Source organism: Gadus macrocephalus, chromosome 6, assembly GCF_031168955.1.
Source record: "Gadus macrocephalus chromosome 6, ASM3116895v1".
Taxonomy (NCBI): domain Eukaryota; kingdom Metazoa; phylum Chordata; class Actinopteri; order Gadiformes; family Gadidae; genus Gadus; species Gadus macrocephalus.
In genome coordinates this window covers 12,788,456-12,807,611 of record NC_082387.1, presented here as the reverse complement: position 1 = coordinate 12,807,611, position 19,156 = coordinate 12,788,456, and the positions used below count along the sequence as shown (strand labels likewise).

Below are 19,156 nucleotides of genomic sequence, written 5' to 3'. Positions count from 1 at the left end.
AGGCAGCAGGCTTTTAAAGCTGAGAGGTGTGTCCTGGTCACATATTGCACACAGTTTTCCACCAGTGGGTGAAGGAGGGTTTCCTGTCAATAAAAGGCATAAGATCATGATGGTGCCTACTATTTGTGTAATGTATTACTGCTTGTTTATGGTATATCCCTTTTCCTTTTTAAACTTATATCGCATAAATGCATACACATAAACATACATAGATCCATGCAGGCATGCGTACGTACATCAATACACGCATACACACACACACACACGAGCGCACGTATGCGCACACACACGCACGCACACACACACACACACACACACACACACACACACACACACACACACACACACACACACACACACCTTGAATGCATTCATAATTTTTTTCACTTTATTAAACAATGAACAAATACCATTATCTGTTAATTAATGCTTATTATTTTTTTATTACCAGTTCACTTCCTTATAATAGGGTGGAGTCTCCTGGATTTTATCTTAAGTAGAACAATTTCAGACATCTGGTTCTTGCCTCAAGAGTTATTTAAGTAACCACAAAATACTTTTCTACCTTTAAGGACTGGTCCAAGCCAAGACATTTACAATCCCTCTGTGCAGTCATTCTTTCTGTGTATGTCTGTCCTTTTGTCTGGTTTCTTAGTCTGTCCGTCTGGTTTATCTGACTTAACTGGCAGGCAGCGTCTTCAAAACGATAATACCATAATCTTCTGTATTTAAAAGAAGATTGAGAAATTGTTATGGTCGCATACTACGGAGGAATATAATGTGCATGAAATAGTATGTTGATAATGATTTAATATGTATTTCCCACTTACATTTATAATTTTTCATAATTTCTAAGAATATATCACCCTTGGTAAGTAAGAGTATTTAACAATGACGACGATGAGGATGCTGATTATTTATTATTGTTATCATTGACATTGGGAATTCTGTTTTTCTTTGGCACTGCCCCGCATCTGTCCGTGACGTCACACTTTCATAAACTAAACATGGCGACCTCCATGGAGCTGAGATGCTGGGGAGGTGACTGGGGATTGCCTTCTGTTCACGCCGAATCGCTTGTTGTTTTGGTAACTATGATCTTATATTTACCATCTACAACATAGTCCCCTTCCCCTGAGCTATTTTTTACATCCATCCGACAAAGCGTTCGCTTCGACTGCCTTGAGTTAGCTTTAATGCTAGCGCTAGTGATGATGTACGGCGCTAAAATAAATGGATTCTTTCTGCAGCTGGTTGTCTGGATGTCAGCAGCGATGACAATGAGATGAGTAGCGTCTGCTCCTAGTCCGTGCCCCGCTGATTGTAAAGAACACACCCGTGGGTTACATTAAATTCCCCTTGAAGGTCAGGCCAAGTCCCTGATTTATTTTATTTCAGAATTAGTTATTTCCACTCAGGGCGGCGAAAGATCCGGCCAATGGGCGTATACCCAGCTTGCTAGACCGCGTGCAAGACGGCTTTAGAAGGCTTTTATTTATTTAAACTAGCTGACACTTTTCTTTGCCCCGACAAATCGGCTTCTACCTACACATGTAATGTAACATCTGCGCATCAGTTTGATATGTGCTTCATGTTACTCACCTCTAGTGGAACCGCCCCCTTGTGCAAAGTCTGTATGAAATATATTCTTCATGATAACGAAACTTGCACTTTTGACCAGCATAGAAAATAACAATCATGTCAAACAATATTTACAAAATCCGTATAGTTTATAACCTTAAATCTTATAACCCTGTAACCCTAACATTATCCCTAATCTGTAACTCTAACCCTAATCTGCTGTTAAACAAACGTTTGTACATAACACATCTCTATATCTCTTTAAAAATATATCTCCTCTAGAATAACAATTACAACGTTTTTTTCTTTTGGTTCTTGTACTAGGCATACTGCAAGTTCTCGGGGGCAAATGTCACAGTTTCTCCGATCGATTGGACATGGAGAACTTTAACAGGTAGGCAGGCTACCTGTTAGACTATTAAACAATGAATCTATATTCTAAATGACAATACAGTATCCAATATTATAGCTAATGGAACAGTAATTATATTGAACAGAAACTGAACCCTTATTACACAATCTGTAAGATCTTTTTCTCAAGTTCTGTTTATCCTGGAAAATGGAAAAAAGTCTGACATTCCATGCATGGGATATGGTCTCCATCTATTCTGCAGTGACAACCCCAGAGCTGGTGTGTGGAGACTCCACAGTGACAGAGCCGGCGGACATTCTCAACTTCCTGAGGAAACAGGTTTGCCTCTGTGCCAAGTCTGCTTTCTTTCCCCGGGCACGAATCATCAAGTTACCAGACTCATTTCAAAGGGCCGTGAGATCAACAGTTAACATTCTTGTATTTATTTTTTTTAACTTAGAGGTTTAACGCTGACTATGAGCTGACGGCCAGACAAGGTGCCGACACCATGGCCTACGTCGCACTGGTGGAGGAGAAGTTGAGGCCGGCTTTAGTAAGAATAATCTCTCTCTCTCTCTCTCTCTCTCTCTCTCTCTCTCTCTCTCTCTCTCTCTCTCTCTCTCTCTCTCTCTCTCTCTCTCTCTCTCTCTCCTCTCTCCTCTCTCCTCTCTTCTTGACATATTGTGTGCTCCCCGTGCGGAGGAATATTGTGTCAGTAACCAGTGTTTGCGTTCTGTTTGTTCGTTAGTTGCATACATTTTGGGTGGATGCGGAAAACTATGCTAATCTGACGCGGCCGTGGTTCGCTTCCCGCTCGCCATTCCCTCTTAACTTTCTGGTCCCCAGTCGCCATGCCAACAATGCCCTGTGCCGCATCCTGCTGAGCAAAGTGGAGTCGCCGCTTTACTCCATCACAGAGGTGGAGGGAAAGGTAAACAGGGCAGACGTTCTTCACACTGTGTTCCCGTTCCTGGTGGCCCCCTGCCTCTCTGTGTGTTTTTCTAACCGCTGTTTCCTGGTCCTCCACCAGCTCTACAGCGATGCTAAGGAGTGTCTGAACCTCCTCTCCCACCGTCTGGGAGGAGACCACTACTTCTTTGGAAACTCGTACGTGTTGTGGATCAATATTTTTATCTTAGTGCTAGTAGGCAACACCAAAGTTATAGTTAAAGGGTCGGTTTCCTACTTAGGGTGTTTATGAGATAATAAACTATGTGGAGAGAGTATGGCCCTAAAGTTTCCTATTTTGAAGTATCGCCATGTACTGGCACACATTTCCCTTCTGTGTGCATGTTTTATGAAATAAATCTTCATTGTGGTTGTTATCGACCCTGCAGGCCGTCGAGCCTGGATGCCTTCGTGTTTGGCTTCATGGCTCCGCTCCACAAGGCGGCTCTGCCCAGCTGTCCCCTGCAGAGCCACCTGCGCCAGCTGGCCAACCTCACCGGCTTCATCGACAACATCCTCGCCGTCTACTTCAGCGGCAGCCAGCCCGGTGAGCCTCCCACACACGACTCCACCTCCCTGGGGAAGCCTTGCGTCTGTACTGCACACACAAAGACACAGTAGCGCCGGGGAGAGGGGAAGCGGCTTGGTGAGCACACATGGCTGAACCGCTCTGACACTTTCCATCCTTTCCCTCTGATGAAATGTTCTTTTGTGTCCCTTCCGACCGCACCACTAGTTTTCCATGTTTTTTTTTCACTCACTTTTTTTCTTACGCTTCTACTGCCTAATGACCTAACTCCACTCCCTGTCCAACTAACTCCCCATCTCTTGTGCTCCTCTACGGCTGTGTCCGCCCTCCACTCTCTCCCAGGGTCTCCTGTGCCCGTGCAGGAAACGGTGGACGCCAACCTCCAAAAACTAACACAGCTCGTAAACAAAGAGTCCAACTTGATCGAGAAGGTGCATCCGCTTTTTCTATTTTTAACATTTGTGCCCTTTTCACCGCCGTTGGTTTTCGGCCCTGCCTCCTCGGCGTCTCGTGCTGCATGCCCCAGAAGTCTTCCACGTCTACAGACGTGGTGTCGTGTTGTATTCCGTGTTGTTTTGGCACCGCGTTCCGTCCCTTGATGTTCACAGTTCCCAATTGTGCTGTGCAGATGGACGACAACCTCCGCAGCAGTCCCCAGCTCAAACCACGCAGACCAGAGCCTAAGCCCCGCCTGGCCAATGAGGGGAGCTCTACGCCCGCCTGATCTTTGACCCTAGAATCAATCCTCCATGAATGTTAGACTGAAAAAAAAACCTGCACCTGACAAGATCCTGTGATGTAAAATATATATTTATTTTTAATCTGATACAAAAAGTTCCCAAGAATTGTATCTTATGTAAAAATATTAGATCAGAATGGCCATTTGGCTGGTGTTCTGGGTGGATTATGTGTGTGCGCATACCTGTTAGATTGAGGCTTATACAGACATATTACGGGAATGCTTTCTGATGGTTATGCAGTAGGGGTGATGATCTATTTCAGGGATGTTGAATAGGCTTAATGCATGTGATTGATGTGGTAAGGGAAGGAATGAATGCTGTGCTATTAAATGAGAACACTGCAGAATGTTAAAAGGAAAACCACAGCAAATAGAAAGCCCAGTGAGGGAAATGGTGGCATGGGTATTGGCCTGAACGTAGTCTCTTTAGAGGACCAGTTGTTCTCATTTCCATTTTTGTTTCTTTTCTTCTGTGCAATTAAAATATTCTCAATTTGTCCAACCGAGACCCAGATTTCTCCCGAGACAAAGGTTATTGTTGATTACATTATCAATGTAATCATTACCTTTATCACTGTCCTACATTATCAAACCTTAAAAGATATGCCCCTCAACTGTTTATCTGTGTGCAGAGGTTTAAAACCCTGGTTATTTTGAAGCTATGGAACAAAAGCTCTGTAAATAAAGTTAGTCTTTTACAGGTTTCATGTATAGTAGGTAGAAAAGCATACATTTGGGATTAATCTGTGACTTGATGGATCCCTCTTAATGCTTGATACAGTTGTAAATACTTCAAATAAGACAAGTTATTTGTAAATGACTGAAATCTGTAATTATTTTCTCAAACAGGGCTGATGTGCAAATAGCGGGGCTGTTATCGTTTGACTTTCCTTATGTTTTCTTGTATGCACTGTGGTAAGTCAAGGGCCTTACAACTGTGCTTAGCATCTGGCAACTATATATTTGTTATTTCAATTGTACTTTGAGTCAGACATTTATTTCCCTAAAGGAACACTGAAGTGCTTCAGCAGGGACATACTGTCGACTTATTGCCTACTTCAATGTATTTTGTTCTTCACATCTTAATGTCTCTCGCTGTGCCTGTTCAATAGTCTCCTTGAATGGCGTAAATACTGCATTTCCTTTGAGGATGCCTTCTTGACTTCCTTTGTCGCAATTCACTCTACAATCTCTCCCATGCCTTGTAAATAGAACCGTGAGATGGATCGATTTGATATTCAGAAGTCTCATGTTTGACCTGCGTGTGCTGTGATGGCTTTGGTGTGTTTTCATTTCAAGTCCTGCAGGTAAAAAAAAAAAATTGTATTTGGTCAAGACTGACTGAGATCTTAAATAATTTTGTGAGTGCACATTCCCTTTAACAGCAATCTGACTTTGGAGGCAGAGTGGTGTTTGGTTATGTAAAGGAACATTGTGGTTCAAAAAGACAGTATAGATAATAAGGGACTTATGACTTGTCATTATGCAAGAAATCCTGTGAGGTTGCTATTCATTGTTTTTGTCATGACTGTCTGCTATTTATGTTATACTGCTTGTTACTATTTACTTTAATACCATTGCGATATGAATATAATAAAACCATGCAAATGTCAGAACTCTGCTTTTCAATTAAATTATGCAATCGTATAAAACGATAGTTTTGCAGTTCTTCTAATAAACAAATTCGAAGATATTTTCCGCCTGGCCACCTGGTCTATTGAAAGAAACCAAAAAACGTACCCAAATGATCTTGGACGTAAGAACTTTTTTACATCCAACTGAATGACTTCAGGGAAGCCTTGCCTGGGGTCCCAGTCATTGCTATTAGAAACTGGTGCAAATGTCCAGAAATGTGTGTGTGCAGCCAGGAAGTCTGTCAGTGGTCAGACTGTCTTTATGAATTGCCAGAAGTTGTTCCCTAATCATCTGCAGGTTTTTAATATATTTCCAACTAATTTAACTTTATTTTTGCAATCTGGGATCGATTTAATATTTTATTCATAATTCTAGTGGACATAAAGCTGTGTGGCCTAGTGGAAAGCACATATAAATTATGATCTGATGTACGCCCTAATATGTGCATTTACTTTGGTACATACAAGGGAACTTGAACCAAATTTCTTTATTCAAGTTTATTCACTTTGGTTGAGCAAATACAAAAATAATACCTTTCTTACAAGTCAAGCATGACAGTGGATTTAGTAAGGGTTTTCATTTACATTACAACAGAGTTTGAAGAGGTTATTTACACAGAGAGCAGAGACCTATTCACAATATGAAATACGGATCATGTGCTACAACAATTAATTACTCACAAAACACACAAAAGTGAGCTTTTGGTATTTGACATCTACCACTAAACACTGAGATGTCAGTCATTATTGATCGTTCTATGAAGAGGAAGCATAGTTTAGACAGAAGTCGTCTGTAAAAAAATATTTCACTAGGAGAATTAAAACAGCGTCTCACCTGCATCCATTATAGTAACAAAAAAGTACGGCAGGGGGAATAAAAGCAGACTGTGTAGCATTCTACTCCAACTCTACCACACCACCGGCAGGGTCATTCTCTGAAGAATGTGAAAGCAAACAGAACTCAGTACGGTCTTATTTTAAACAGTTATGAATCAGTGCTAAATGTAGGCTACTTGCTTTCTTCGTTTCATATTTACACACAGGGTAGGTCAACAGAATAACCTTGAATATAGAATAGAATATCCTAAAAATAAACAATTTAGTAATAAAATAAGCAATTTAATTTAGAATAATTGAATCTATTTAGTAAAGGGAGAGGGGGTTGTGATTCAGGTTGACTGCTTGTACTGCATACTGTAAACTGTATACGCCATCGTACCCGCTGACTTTATCCCGGTCTGAACAGTAGGCGGTACCATTAAGAACGACAGCTCAGCATGGCAGCTAGCTGTGGTTGGCAAACTCTGGCACCTCCAGGGCCATGCTGATGGCCAGACTGCCGGGCTGCTCCAGGCCCAGAGTAGGGTGACATGGCTGGGCGAAGCGGTGGCTGAGGCTCCCTAACAGCTGACCGCTTTGGGCGTTGTAAAAGGAGAGCCGGCCTTGCTGATAGTCCATTAGGGTACCCACGCGCTCTGGCATCTCAATCACCACCACGTCAGAGCAAACGCCGTTATGGAGCAACCGATACTCACAGCTGAAGAGACACGCAGAAGGCCAGGTGAACACATGCTGACGCTAAAATATTCATGTTTTACAACGAAACAGGTCTGTGAAATGGCGTACCTGGATGCTGTGGGGGTGCACTGCAAACACCATGACTTGCTGTTCTGCCCCAGTGGGCTGCTGCGATTGGCTGTTTCGTACGCTACTCCCAGCCTGTACGCAGCACAGCCAGTGACCACCGTCTCCCAGTAGTATCGTCCCCGTGCTGGCAATAACTCACCAAGAATTGTGGGGAACCTGTCACACACACACACACACACACACACGCACGCACACACACAGGTTTAAAAATAAAAATCATAGTGCAGTGATACTGAGCGTGTATTTAGTTCGCTGTAGGTCTGTTTTATCAATATCGTTGAACTCACTGCGTGTCTGAGGGATATGTGTTATCATAATTAGAGCACGTTTAACTCACTGTGGATCTGAGGGCTTTGTAATACAATGATAAAAGCATGTTTAACTCTCTATGGGTCTGAGGGCTTTGTAATACAATGATAAAAGCATGTTTAACTCTCTATGGGTCTGAGGGCTGTGTAATACCATGATAGGAGCATGTCTTACTCTCTGTGGGTCTGAGGGCTGTGTAATACCATGATAAGAGCATGTCTAACTCTCTGTGGTTCTGAGGGCTGTGTTATACCATGATAAGAGCATGTCTCACTCTCTGTGGACCTGAGGGCTGTGTAATACCATGATCAGAGTGTGTTTAACTCACTGTGTGTGGTCGTGCCTGCTCGGGTCATAGCGGACTGTGGTCAGGTCCTCTGACACCTCCAGGCGAGGGTGAGCTGAAGCCTTCAATAAACGGAGTCTCGTCCCTGAGATATGAAACACAACACCGCTTTAGAAACAAGATATTAAGACGTGCGAGGAAGCTCAGGTTATGGGCCACAAACGACATGGGATAAACGACTTAAGAGTTTGGAACTTGAAACCCAGAGTTGAGATGGGCCTGGTTAGGGTGCCAGGTAGTGTGCTGCTTTACCCTTGGTGGATATCAGGGCAGCCTCGCTCTGTTCACTGCCTCCGGCTTCGTTCACTGCTTTGATGTAGAACAGGTAGTTCTCATTGGGCTGCAGTAGAACCTTCTGCTCAGTGCCTCCGATACCCGAGATAGACCTACACGCACAGCCCAAACCAACGTACAACGCAGGCATACGCACATACACACACGTGCACAAAGAACACAGCGATTATTCAGAAAGTGCCACATACATTTTAGTCCGATGAAACATCCCGCTAAATGTGCGCTCAAATTAAAAGTTCAAATTGAACAATAACTTCCGTCGTATCTTTTCATCTAGTACTCCAGGGAGAATGAGACTGTTTTTTTCTATCACATAATGAAACAGTTTCACATACTACAATGGCGATCTTAGGCCGTGCTCACCTGAGACCCTCCCCTTCCGGCTCGTACTGGCGGCAGTACTCCAGAGTGTAACTACAGCCAGGGGACAGGGGATCCGAGGCCCAGCGTAGCGTGGCCGAGCCCCACAGCACGCTGCAGTTCGCTGGGTCAATCACCGGCCCAGAGGGGGCTGCCCGGTCCACCAGGTGGGGGAGAGAATGGAAATCAACACGGTGTGATGATAACCACGTGCTGCCGCTGCAGGGATTCATTCAGCCTCAAATTCAAACAGAGTTGGTTGTATTCGGGATTCTGACTGTATTCAACGTTCTTGCCAGTCCACAGTGGAAAGATTCAGGAGCGCAACTTGGAGACTTCTGAACAACATTCATGTTAATAATCAGCATACGGTAGGGAAAGTTGGAAAAAACTTAAGCCAACATAGTTTTGAAGACAGAAGAAGACGATACCCCCAAAGACGAAGAGAGTGCCATCAAGAACGACCACCAAAGTTATTAATTTAATCATAGGAAAATCATGGAAACCAATGTACTACATACTATTCAGTACGAAAAAGAAAATCCTGTTTATTTCCATAACTTCAAGACCTGTACCAAAACCCTCTGTTATAAATTATGAATATCCAGGTTATAAGATAGAATGAACCTTGCACAAGGGGATGATGTGAACTGACCCGTGCTGAAGGCTAGCCGCTCACTGGGCAGGGAACAGCCTGAATAGTTGACCGCCATCACCCAAACCCGGTAGGTCTTGTTGGGCTTCAGCTCCTCCAGGACGCAGTAGCTCTCCTTGACGGTCACACGGTACTCCTCAGACACCGCTGGGGCAGAGAACCAGAGTGGAGGTATGTAGGCTACTAACACCCGAGCCTACCATGTGTTCTTAACATCTCCTGCAGCAGTATGTGGCTGTGCAATTGTTACGCGATACCTCCTTGAGGGTCCTCCACGCAGTAGACCTGGAAGCAGTCTATAATGTCCCCGGGGTTCACGTTCCAGTACACCGTGACACTGGTGCTTGTGGCTGAGCCTGGCTCCTGGGGTTGTAATGTGGGGATCAGGGGCACTAGGGTTTGGACCAAGAAAGACATGGCTGTTTGATTCATATGTTTGTTTATGTACACAACTTTATTTTACTTAGTCAAAGCTAAATAAACCCCTGTCTATGGACTATAACAGCCCCCCCCCCCCCCCCCCCCCCACCGTCCCTGGGATCCTCACTGGACCATAACATGCTGCTACCTCTGATGCAATATCGCTTTGTCACTTTATTGTTTTATCACCATACTTTTTATACACTTAGTAATTTTAACCTTTTAAGTCATACCAGCACTTTATAATCGGTCAATATTTGAATACAAGATATATTTATGTGTCCACCGTGAGCCACGGTATCGAAGTTTTGTTTAATATGTGCACTGATGGTGTGTTTATTGAATGACAATAAAACAAGCCTAAGTCTAAGTCAAGTCAAAGCTGTCCCTGGGGCCTGTGGCACCTACCCGGGATCCCCTTGCGTTGTTCTTTTTGTGCGCTGGAGTTGTTTCCCTTGGTGTAGTTCTCAAACACCAGCAGGCCTTTGGGGCCCAGCTCCAGGGACATGGCGCTTTTCAAAGCTGCCTTCAACCTGATCACACGAGCACAGCGTTGGTACGCTAGAACACTCTTGACGTTGGCATGCAACTTCTCATGCTCCACCAAAAGGAAAACAAGTTACCTTTTCTCAATGTCTTCGGGTGACTAATGGAAGAGCACATTGAAGAAAGATGGATAAGGAATGAGTCGTCAATGACAGACCTCAAGTCAATGGCAGATGATGAGGGTATGACCAATATCTCTATATATACATAAATGGGTTTTGAGACATCCAGGCATCCACTGGACCAACTCACCCGGGCCTCGGTCTCAGCCTCCCGGACAGTGGTCTCCAGGATGCCCTTGGCCGAGTCGATGTTCTCCTGGGAGGAGACGATCTGGTCATAGAGCTGCTCCAGCTTGGCCTTCTTCTCCTCCTCCATGCTGAGAGACATGCCGTTGTACTGCTCCATCACCAGTGCCATCATCTCCTCGTTCTGGCCCTGCATGGTGTCCTCGATCTCAGCACACTGGTCCTGGAGAAGGGGAGAAGGGCTGAATAGGGGCATTGGGGTCGTGCCCTCCAGTGTGACATATCTAGATTGTTTAATAAATCCCACAATGTTAATCTAATCTACAGTGGATCAATCAGGCAGTCAGGGATTAGGTTATGGAAACCATACCGTAGCAAGGATATTACACCCATAGTATCAAACACAGTTGCCCTTATTGTATTCATTGTTATCAGGTAAAGGCGTCAAGGGGAGTCATTTGCACTGCGGTACCTCCACAGAGTTGTAAGCTAGCTCCAGCTCGGAAACCATGTCCTCAATGTTCTCTGACCTCGCCTGCAGCTCAGAGATCCAATCGCTCAGCTTCTCCTGTTACAGAAGAAGAGGAAATTATAGGGGCACAATCACAGTTCTACACATCGTGACCTTCAAAATGCACATGCAACGGTTGACTCCACGAGTGATAGTTGTTCAGAAACGTTGTTGATGCCAGGGTACTCTGGACATTCCCTGCAAGCGTCAGAGTCATATTCCAGAAATCTGAACATTGGCAACCCCCCCCCCCATCCAGCTTCCCCTTTCTGGCCTACTTAATACCGGCTCGGAGACATTGATCTAGGTAGGTCATGTTGTGGCCACTCTATCTCTCTCTGCTCCTGAAGTCAAACCCTGCTAAACTCCAGCAGCAAAGTGTTTACGCGTTTATTTATTTTTTATCTATGTTAGCCTTTCATTGTTTGTATGTATGTGTACGCCTGTGACTACTATACTATGTTATGTATACTACTATACTACTAACAGCCTGCATATAGCAACACGTGGAATACAATCGGTGTCAATTTGAGAAAATTGACATTTATCTGCAAAGATGTTGGCCATTCCTTCTAGCTGTTCAAAGAAACAGCTCCATTAGAAGACTCCAGAACAGATTATCAAGGTCAATATTTAATGTTAGTACCATATGTGGTTTTGATCTCATCATTCTGGATAAGGCACTTTTAACTTATACTACAGAATGTCAGAGAATGTAGTCAGCCACCGGTTCAGATTTAAAGTAATGACGCATTTTGATTTATGTCTCTCATAGAACTAGAACTCTTTGTTCTGAAAATGCACCACGCCTGTTGCGGAAAAACGATGCAAATGTCTGAATGACCCTATAATGACCCAAATTGCTTGGTGACCCTATACTGACCCAAAAGGACTGCTAGGGGAAACAGTATCATCACATGTCAGGCCCTTCCCTGATGATATCACTATGGATCTTTCCACAGATGAAAGCGGAGCATGACATCACAACAGCTCAATGTGCAAAGCTACGAGCCAATGACAGACTGACAAATTGCAATCTCCTGGTGTCTCTGCGAAGGTCTTAGCAAGTCATTAAATTTAGTTCCATTCAAATTAATGATGTGCAGAAGTTGTTCTGGTTAATGCGCCGTCACGGAAATAATCTACATGTTAATGATCAATTTATATGAGGAGCTGCAACGAGAAGTCATGTTATTGGTCATTATCACTATCAATGACAAATATAAAAACATGAGCTGAGTGCTTTTTGCATTGCACATGATAGTCTGTTAACCATTTGCCATATTATTAAGATAGATTTCCTATCTCCATGAATGCGATTTAAATTATGAATTGTCTTTCTTCAACTTCCTCTTTTGCTTTTAGTGAGTTTTTTTTTTTACTGGTGGTACCTTGATGTCCTCGTAGGCTCCGTCCACAGAGGTGCGTTCGTGGTCCTGGTGCTCTCCAGAGGCACAGGCCTCCTCGGACAGCAGACAGCCACAGGCCAGGCAGAACCAGTTCATCCCCTGCAGCTCCGCAGCGGCCCTGGCCTGGCTCTCCTCCTCAGCATCAATGATATCATAGTCAGCCTCGATGGACTCCTCTCTCGGCAGAAGCCCTGGCTCCCTCTCCTCCATCCTAATCTCCATATCCTGCTTCTCCGTCTCAATCGTCTCCTCCTCAGATTGGAGCTCAGGCTGCTCTGCGTCTGGTTTCTCCTCGGGCGCTGGCATCTCTCTTGCTTCCTGTTTGGTTATTATCTCATACTCGAGTTCCTCAGCGGTCCGATCTGTCTCCTCGACAGCCTCTCTGTGCAACTCAGCCTGAGGGAGGTCATCTACTGTGGGCTGCGTCACCTGTTGGTCTGCACCGTCTTTACTCGCCTCGGGGACAGCAGAGGCTTCGTCGGTCTCTGGCTCGACATCGTCTGCGTGCATCTCCGTCAGGGGGCTCACCTCCGTCACAGGACAGACCTCCGCCACAGGGCTCACCTCCGTCGCAGAGCTCACCTCTGCCGCAGGGCTGACCTCCACCACAGAGCTCTCCTCCGCCGTAGAGCTCACCTCCTCCCTTTGTATTCCAGACAGGTCTTCTAGGGGGGTAAAGCTCCGGAGGCGAGAGAGCGCTCCACCCTCTTCCTCCAAATCCCCATCTGCTTCTTTCTCTTCTTCTGCATTGGCCTCCTCTTCATCAACTGGGAGTGAAGGGGAATCCTCACACAATTCTTTAACAGGTAGTGCTTTCTCTTCTGAGCAGGGATCAGGTTGTATTTCTGGTTCAGGTTGTGTGACTGTAAGTTCAGGTTGTGACGGAGGGGATGCTGGGTGGACTGGTGGAGTAGGCAAGTCACCACATGGACTCCCAGCTTCGGGCAGACCTTCAGCGGTCTGATCTGTCTCCTTGACAGTCTCTCTGTGCAACTCAGCCTGAGGGAGGTCATCTACTGTGGGCTGCTGCACCTGTTGGTTTGCGCAGTCTTTATTCATCACTGGGACAGCAGAGGCTCCGTCTGTCTCTGGCTTGACATCGTCCGCAAGCGTCTTCATTGCAGAGCTCAACTCCGGCTCAAGGCTGACCTCCGTCACAGGGCTGACCTCCGCCACAGAGCTCACCGCCGTGACATAGCTCACCTCCGGCACAGAGCTCAACTCCGCTGCAGAGCTCACCTCCGCCGCAGAGCTAGACTCCACCACAGAGCTCACCTCCACCACAGAGCTCACCTCCATGGCAGGGCTGATCTCCGCCACAGAGCTCACCTCCACCATAGAGCACACCTCTGCAGCAGACCTCAGTTCCGCTGCCGAGCTCGGCTCTACCGCAGGGCTCAACTCCGTCACAGGGCTCACCTCTTTCAAAGAGCTCACCTCCACCGCAGAGCTCACCTCCGCCGCAGAGCTCACCTCCGCCGCAGAGCTCTCCTCCGCCGCAGGCCTCACCTCTGACACAGAGCTCACCTCGGCCACAGACTTCACCTCGGCCACAGAGCTCACCTCTGCTGCAGAGCTCACCTCCGCCACAGAGCTCACCTCTGCTGCAGAGCTCACCTCCATCACAGAGCTCCCCTCCGCCACAGAGCTCATCTCTGCTGCAGAGCTCACCTCCTCCCTCTGTATTCCAGACAGGTCCTCTAGGGGGGTAAAGCTCCGGAGGCGAGAGAGCACTCCACCCTCTTGCTCCAAATCCCCATCTGCTTCTTTCTCTTCCTCTGCATCTTTAGAAAGATCAGGTTTAATTTCTGGTTCAGGTTGTGTTGGAGATGCTGGGCGGACTGGTGGAGTAAGCAGGTCATCACCTGTTCTCACCGCCTCAGGCAGCCCTTCAGGATCACTCTTGTCAACACTCTCTGACGACCGACCTATGTCTATGTCCATTTCTACAGCTTTCCCCTTTGGGACAAGGAGGACAAAGTCATCTCCGACATTAACTGTGTGATGGGTGGGGACTGAAGATATTTTAGATGCATCAGATTGCAGCTCTTTTTTGTCTAATTCTTCAATGGTTACTGACTCCTCTTTCAACTCAGGTTGACTCTGATCGGTTGCAGAAATGTCAGTTAGATTTATGTCTAATCCAGGCTTGGCTTCTGCCTCAAACTCAGGTTGCTCTACCTGTGTTTTAATGTCTGGCTTGTGATTGACAGCCATGACTTCAGGACTGTATATACTGTCAGTTTTTGAGTTCAGGACAATCTCTGTTTTATCCAGTGCTTCTTCTACTACCCCTACTGCTGCTTGTACTGCAGCCTTGCTATCGATAATAATTGGAGCAGGTTCATCCCTTTCAATCAAAGCTGAATCCATTTCCCCACTTAATGGCTCATTACTCGATTTCTCAGCTTCAAGTGGTTCCTGGGTTAAGGTCTCATCTACTTCTACTCCACCTGTCACATCAACTTTGGCTACTGTTATCTCATCTACTCTGTCTTCTTTCTGAACTGTAGCTTCTTCACTCACACTCTCCTTAATTTTAGCTTCATCTGGAGCCTCTTCAATTCTGGCAGGGACTTGAATTATGTCTACAATGTCACTTTTGGCCTCAGGTTTAATGACCACGTCGGGCACAATCATCGTAGATGTCCCTTCTTCAGCCTCAGCAACCGCTTTAACCTCGACCACCGCTTCAGCATCGTTGCTTGCTTCCTGTAGCTGAGATTCCACTTGTGGTTCAGGGCCAGGTACCTCTGCTCTCTGTTGTTCCTTACTTCCTCCCATCTCTGCTACCTCCATTTCCACCTCTTGTGTCTCAGGGAGACTTTCTGTTTTGTCAACGCCACTCCCAAAGGGTTCACTGTGAACTTCCATTTCCTCCTGTATCTCTTCCCTATCTTTAATAGTTTCCTTCTCTTCCGGCATCTCTGTTAAATCTTCTGGGCATGTTTGTATTGGGCTGACCTTCTCATCACTCAACGCAGAGGTTTCTGCTTCAACAACCTTAATTTGGGTAACTATGCTCTCTTCCTCTCCCTTGTCCTTTGATTCTAGATTTTTCTCAACTGCACATTCCTTCACCTCCTCCCTTCTCACTTCCTCAGTCTTCACCTGCTCCTTCACTTCCACTTCATCCTTCACCCGTGTCAGACTTCCAGTCATTTCAAAGACATTCGGTGACCACATCCTCCTCCTCCCCTTCCTCTCCTTCTCATCCTCCACTGGTTGGAGCCCCACCATAGAGGTTTCATCTCTCAGGGTGAACATCTCCAGGTATCCGTCCGCCTCCTCTGAGTCTGACAGACGTCTGATGAAGATCTTCTCCGGGACCACCTGCCCGGCATCGGAGCACTCCTCTTCGCTGGCCGCCCTCTCCCCCACGGCATCCTCGTACAGGTCAGAGTACATGTAGGACATGGCCGTGGGCTCGTCCAGCAGGATCTGGTCGATGATCTTAGGGGGGCCAGGGGAGAGGAAGATGGGGGTGAGGACGGTCTGCTCGCTGCAGAACAACACTGCGCCGTTGTCCTTCTGCGATCTCTGGCTCGCCCTTCTCACTCGCATCTTCTCTCCAGAATTCTCCTCAGCCTCCTCCCCACTCTGCGGAGTATGACCAGAGGCTGCTTGAGGCCCGTTCCCGTAGAACATCTGATCCAGGTGATCGCCGGCCAGCTCTGTGTCAGTGACAAAGACGAAGGACTCGTCTGACTCAGTGGGGCTGTCTGTGGAGGTCCCCCGTGCAGGAGTCTCCTTCTCTCCATGCGGTGTCACTGCCGGGACGGTCACCTCCTGTTGCAACTCTGGAGCTTGTTCATCAGGAACCACCGCATCCACCAGGGTGAACTGCTCAAAGTAGTCCATGTCGCCAGTGCTGCGCCTCTTTATTTTTGAATCCCCAATCACAGCGTCGGTAGGATCCTGTTCAGAGAGTGATTGACAGTATATTACAATCAGAAAGAATTTTGTTTTGTTATTAAACCATTGGTTTTCTTTTAATAATATGAATAATTGTGATTATTTATTACCTCTTTGTTCTTTACAATCTCCACCTCTACATCTTCTGACAGGTCTTGACTCTGTGGTGAAACCTTTTTGGACTTAATCCCAGGCGTCTTGTCCAGATAAGACAAGTTGTCCTGGAGCTCAATGCTCTCCTCCTCATCCACGGTGGGCAGCTTGGAAGGCACTCTGATGTTAAGAATCTCATAGCCCTCCGAAATCAAACTGAACAATTGCTGATCTTTGTCCTTGATCTCCTCCAAGTCTGTCTCCCCTTGTGCTGTCTCCGGCTTGGGGACATTGGGAACGGAGACCTCCGCCATCTCGAGTCTCTCCACCCCAAGAGCCGAGCCTGATCTTGAACTCCCGGGTCTCCTGAGCCGGTCGCTTAGCCTGCTGCTCCTCCCTCCAGACCGGATCCTCCTGCGGACGATCTGCTCGTCATCAAAGACGATGGTGATCTGACCCTGAGTGCCTGAGCTGTCCATGCTGTAGCCCTCGGAGATGGAGCTTGTCTCCGAGGCCCAGGGGGTGGAGCAGCGGCTGGATGCCGTCTCCCAGACTATACCGCTGTCCTCGCTCTGGACGGTCACCATGGAGAAGGACGGATCCACCATTAGACACTGCATTTTGGGCTTCACCGACGGGTCCTGCACTGCTTCTCGGAGGCTGGTGGAGAGACCCAAGACCAGAGTGGATGTCAGAACGAACGAACGGGGACTATTTTAACGGTTCCGGTTAAGTCAAAGGGGCTGACTCAAGGGGGTGTCAGGCAGCCCTAATTAATGTTGGCAATGTTCATGGAAATACAAGCCGAGAACATACTAATAAATCAAATAAAAAAATACCTGTGAAACTGCATCTGAGGCTGATTTCCCAATCACATAGTTTCAGCACATGGTTTCCTTCCACTATTACCTGACAATTTTCTCGCCACTTCTCTAAGGACTTCAGCCAAGTGAGGATACAATTGTGTGGAATCTAACTATTAAGTAACATTGGCCCTCAACGTAACAACTCACTCTAACTCAATGGTAGGAGGACTCTCATTGTTGTAAGGCTTATTAAACATCAGCCGGTCGGTCGGTCCAACTGACTCTGTACATCACTATGTGTGAGTAGAAACGGGAGTCATCACTTGCACAGATCAAATGAGACTCAAACGTCAGTGCTTGAGGTACAGTGTACAATAAATGACCCCAGATATTGACCGCTTATAGCAAGCATTCAGTGATTAAGGTTTTAAACCATTTGTCCAAATTGCCCTTGAAATCAGAGCAGGGACTACCCTGAAGGTTCCCCAAATGCTTTGCTGCCAAACTGGACAACTGACAGCTGATCAACACAAACAGACCCACAGTATTCCATGAATGTTGTTTCCTCAAAACAACCTCACAGAGTGTAGAGTCGATCTTTGATCAAAAGAAGGAGTAATAATTCTTGACAGCAAGTGAGCTCCACATCATTAAACCATGCAGGCAAATTAAACACCTGTTTCGAAGTTCCTCTACTTCGTCTTCGTCGTCTTGGTCGATGGCACTAGGAGACACACACTGAAACCCCTCCAGGTCTGCCATCTCCAACTCGAGGCTGTCACACCCCTCCATTCTGTTTAATCCAGTGGCTCTTCCTTTATCCGAATTATTTATTCTAATTATTTTCACGGCAGTAATTTAGCGTCCTCCCGATGTTTTCAGGCACTTTGCGTTTGGGCAAATGCTCTGCCTGCTTGGTTCTTTCCAAGTTTGGGGGCTTCTCGACTGACTCAGCCAGGGACAGAAATAGACTGAACAGGGGAGTGAAAGAGTGCCGGAGATATAGTGAAACTATAGTCAATGGGAGCAGCAAGAGCCATGCGACAGGGGCCAGCCCGCTCTCCCAGGCCCTTCGACTGCCAACAGAATAATGCCTATACGTTGGTTTTATGTTCACTTTGAAGAGGGCCTGCTTACACATGGACAGTATCACAGGCTTGTAATTATACTGCTGGAGCTGGGCTGACTTGAATTGTGCAATGTGACTTTAAGATCAGAATTCCCCCTTCTAGGTTAAATATAGGTAGTGACTTGAAACAGTACCCCCCATGCCCCTGGTGGCAGCTCTAAACAGGGACATAGGGGGACATGTGCACTCGCATCAACATACTTTGTCCCTCCATCGGGTCTCTATGTTGACGTCATATCGCCAAGCAGACAACAGACAGCTGGTGGTCAAAGGGTCTAAAAACCAGATAAAAACATCCGCTTCTCTAGGTATCTGCACAGCATATCAAAGGGCCTCAATGCCGCTAATCACTCCTCAGTCCTTACTATTTTTTTGCATAGAAAATGCAAAATGTGTTCAATTATTGAGGATTATTCACAAAATTTTAAGGTAATTGTTAAAATGAGTATTCTTGCACGTTATGCAATACATTTTTTGGAAAACCTGCTCAGTGGTTATAGCTTCCTAATAAACTGACAAAATGCTTTATTATATTGTATTATATCTAATAACCCTAAACTTATCAGTGTCTCTCTCGCTCTCTCTCCCCCACATATATATACACACACAAACACACACATCTCAAGGGTAATAGTGAAAATAATTAAAAGATTGAACTTCAACTGAACTCCGAAAAAAACATTTA

General features: G+C 46.1%; 2 protein-coding genes across 3 annotated transcripts; one reads left to right on the top strand and one right to left on the bottom strand.

Moving 5' to 3' along the window:
* Window positions 1-952: 952 nt before the first annotated feature.
* On the top strand, window positions 953-5,765 carry mtx3 (metaxin 3). Of its 2 annotated transcripts, XM_060054205.1 has the most exons (9): window positions 953-1,088; window positions 1,906-1,975; window positions 2,196-2,272; window positions 2,394-2,486; window positions 2,682-2,864; window positions 2,964-3,040; window positions 3,271-3,428; window positions 3,753-3,841; window positions 4,039-5,765. In XM_060054205.1, exons 1-9 carry the CDS (start codon window positions 1,008-1,010, stop codon window positions 4,132-4,134), a joined length of 924 nt encoding a protein of 307 aa, XP_059910188.1. In that variant the 5' UTR covers window positions 953-1,007; the 3' UTR covers window positions 4,135-5,765. The 2 variants fall into 2 exon arrangements, with proteins under 2 accessions (XP_059910188.1, XP_059910189.1); XM_060054206.1 differs by lacking the exon at window positions 3,753-3,841.
* Window positions 5,766-6,327: 562 nt separating this feature from the next.
* Window positions 6,328-19,023, bottom strand: cmya5 (cardiomyopathy associated 5). The gene is made up of 15 exons (XM_060054202.1): window positions 18,019-19,023; window positions 16,554-17,196; window positions 13,160-16,446; window positions 12,511-13,042; window positions 11,081-11,176; window positions 10,613-10,831; window positions 10,438-10,460; window positions 10,223-10,347; window positions 9,652-9,786; window positions 9,395-9,541; window positions 8,743-8,890; window positions 8,338-8,471; window positions 8,068-8,170; window positions 7,410-7,586; window positions 6,328-7,320 (listed from the first exon to the last, which is right to left on the bottom strand). The coding sequence occupies exons 1-15, from the start codon at window positions 18,132-18,134 to the stop codon at window positions 7,068-7,070; spliced, it is 6,138 nt and encodes a 2,045-aa protein (XP_059910185.1). The 5' UTR covers window positions 18,135-19,023; the 3' UTR covers window positions 6,328-7,067.
* Between the last annotated feature and the right edge of the window lie 133 nt (window positions 19,024-19,156).